This window comes from Dinoponera quadriceps, unplaced genomic scaffold, assembly GCF_001313825.1.
Source record: "Dinoponera quadriceps isolate SergipeBrazil2010 unplaced genomic scaffold, ASM131382v1 scaffold717, whole genome shotgun sequence".
NCBI classification, from domain to species: domain Eukaryota; kingdom Metazoa; phylum Arthropoda; class Insecta; order Hymenoptera; family Formicidae; genus Dinoponera; species Dinoponera quadriceps.
The window spans coordinates 676,216-678,816 of record NW_014555639.1 but is presented as its reverse complement, the minus strand read 5'-3'; the positions used below and the strand labels follow the sequence as shown (position 1 = coordinate 678,816).

General features: G+C 37.1%; 1 protein-coding gene across 1 annotated transcript; it reads left to right on the top strand.

Moving 5' to 3' along the window:
* Window positions 1-618: 618 nt before the first annotated feature.
* On the top strand, window positions 619-2,244 carry LOC106745054 (peroxiredoxin). Its single transcript, XM_014620308.1, has 3 exons — window positions 619-817; window positions 981-1,204; window positions 1,289-2,244. Exons 1-3 carry the CDS (start codon window positions 773-775, stop codon window positions 1,746-1,748), a joined length of 729 nt encoding a protein of 242 aa, XP_014475794.1. The 5' UTR covers window positions 619-772; the 3' UTR covers window positions 1,749-2,244.
* The last annotated feature ends 357 nt before the right edge of the window (window positions 2,245-2,601 follow it).

Sequence of the window (2,601 nt, the reverse complement as noted above, 5' to 3'; positions counted from 1 at the left end):
TATATATATATATATATATATATACATACATACATAATGCGATAGAAACAATGCAATGAATAGTCAAACATTTTTGATAGTGATTATTATATTTGCGCGCGAATTTTTGCATAAAACGTAAATATATATATTTAAATTCATATGTATATATATTTACTCAATAAGAATGAAAACAAGACTCCTTATATTGTTGTTATTGGAATAAATATGTGACCATGTTAACTGCTTTGCACAGCTTATATATAAACTTCTTATGATATTTCGTAAATTTAATTTTCATAAAATTTATAACTGTTTTACTATTTGTTATCAATTAATAACATATACAGTACATTCGTACGCGTTAGTACATAACGTTCTACAGTGAAAATCACGGTTTATAAATTCCAATGGGCAGAAGCATAATTTTCATTTTGCTCGAGTAAGTGCTGCCAACTTTGTTTTACCAATTTTATGTTTATTTCTATGTCATATCGGAGTATTTTTTTGCTTATTTGATTGCTTATCGCAACATTTAGAATATGCAATGAAACTTATACGATTTCACCATTTAAATTATTTTTTAACGTCACCTCACGCGTATGACGAATGTTTCATAACCTGTCTTATTGTGCGTTGAACTTACCGGCTGTTGGGTCTGCACACGCGACTCGTGCGTCAACGAGAGTGGTTGGCGAAACTCATCTAGCATCTACATTCCTCGGTTCTACGATTGAACACGTTCCACGAACAATTGTATAGCAAATCTTGCGAATATTTTTCGTTAATTACGATGTTCCGATTACTCACGTCATTGGGCCCACAAGGTAGAAAATTGGTAAGCATTTTATTTAGCCTTATTATTCTATTATATTCATAGAAAGAAAATATTCTGCTGATTCATCGTGTGCACAAATGTGTGGTCATTTTTATTCCATAAAAGTTATATGTTAACGTAGAATGTAATGTTGTCTGATTTCAATGTGCATATATATTTACAGGTTGCCACTGGAACCAGTTCACTGGTAAGGACAAACAATACGGTGCTGGCAGAATGCATTCGTAATTTCACAGCGACTTCAAGACTGTTTGGCAATTGGCCACAGATCCAAAAACCTGCACCAGAGTTCTGCGGCACTGCGGTGGTTAAGGGCGACTTTAAAGAAATCAAGTTAAGCGACTACAAGGGGAAATATGTTGTTCTGTTTTTCTATCCGTTAGATTTGTACGTAATCTCTCTCTGAATTATCATACAGGATATTCCTTCGGCATGTCTGTGATATGAGATGTATCTATGCTTTGTTTGCAGCACGTTTGTCTGTCCAACAGAGATTATAGCATTTAGTGAGAAGGTCAAAGACTTCGAAGCTCTCGATACACAGGTGATTGGAGTGTCAACAGACTCGCATTTCAGTCACTTGGCATGGATCAACACACCAAGGAAGCAAGGTGGTCTTGGAGGAGATTTGGGTTATCCTCTGCTGAGTGACTTCAACAAGGAGATATCAGCCAAGTACAATGTCTTGCTGCAAGACTCCGGAATCGCGCTCAGGGGTCTCTTCATCATCGACAAAGAGGGAGTACTTCGACAGCTTAGCGTCAATGATCTTCCAGTGGGCAGAAGCGTCGAGGAGACGTTGAGGTTGATCAAAGCTTTCCAGTTTGTCGAGAAGCACGGAGAGGTATGCCCTGCAAACTGGCAGCCGGAAAGCAAAACCATCAAACCGAATCCGAAGGGCAGCAAGGAGTACTTCGAATCGGTTAACTGAGCGTGTGTACTTAGCGATTTTATCTAAGCCGTACATAATGATAGTTTGTAATGCGACATAATATAGCTGATGCAGTACACAATATAAAATCATAGGACCGATATTTTTATTGATTATATATAATCAATAAAAAATATCGGCCCTATGATTATATATATATATATATATATATATATATATAATTATTATATATAAAGTTAGTAAAATCTATAAGACGTGTCAATGTTATACTTTTTATGTGCATAATATATTTGTGCTATTGTGAGAATGTATGTATGGCGAGTTTAAGCGGGGGACTGTAAAGGACACGTGAGCGTGTCGGTGACACAGGCAGCTTAAGAGTCGGGATGCTGAGCGAATGGCCGAAAGGAAAGAGCAATCTCGTGTTGGTTAATTTGATTCTTTTTTCTGTGCGGTAGAGAACCGTGAGAAGTTTCACGTCGGATTGTTTTCTACATCGAATGTAATCCTTAATATATTTTTATAATACAACGTATTTATACGCACAATTAATATTTGAAAAATTGTCGCGGCGATTGTCGAACGATTTACGTCGAAATGTAACAGAATATGAAGAGCAATTAGCGTTGTTGCTAAAGTTACAGCTGAAATACGAGAATGTTCGTCTGGAGCGCGGTTGCTGTAAGATAATTAGAACGCAGAGCGAAGTGAACGACGAAATTGAGAACTGTTCCGATATCGTCAGCAAATAGCAGCGGTAATTTGTATCGAGCGTTAACGGTATTTCGACCCCTTGCGTTGGCACTTAATTGATCTCATGCGGAACACATGCATCTGTTTATTGACGCTTAGATGGAACAGAAAAAGAACGAAAGTGCCTGAGACATGCTTG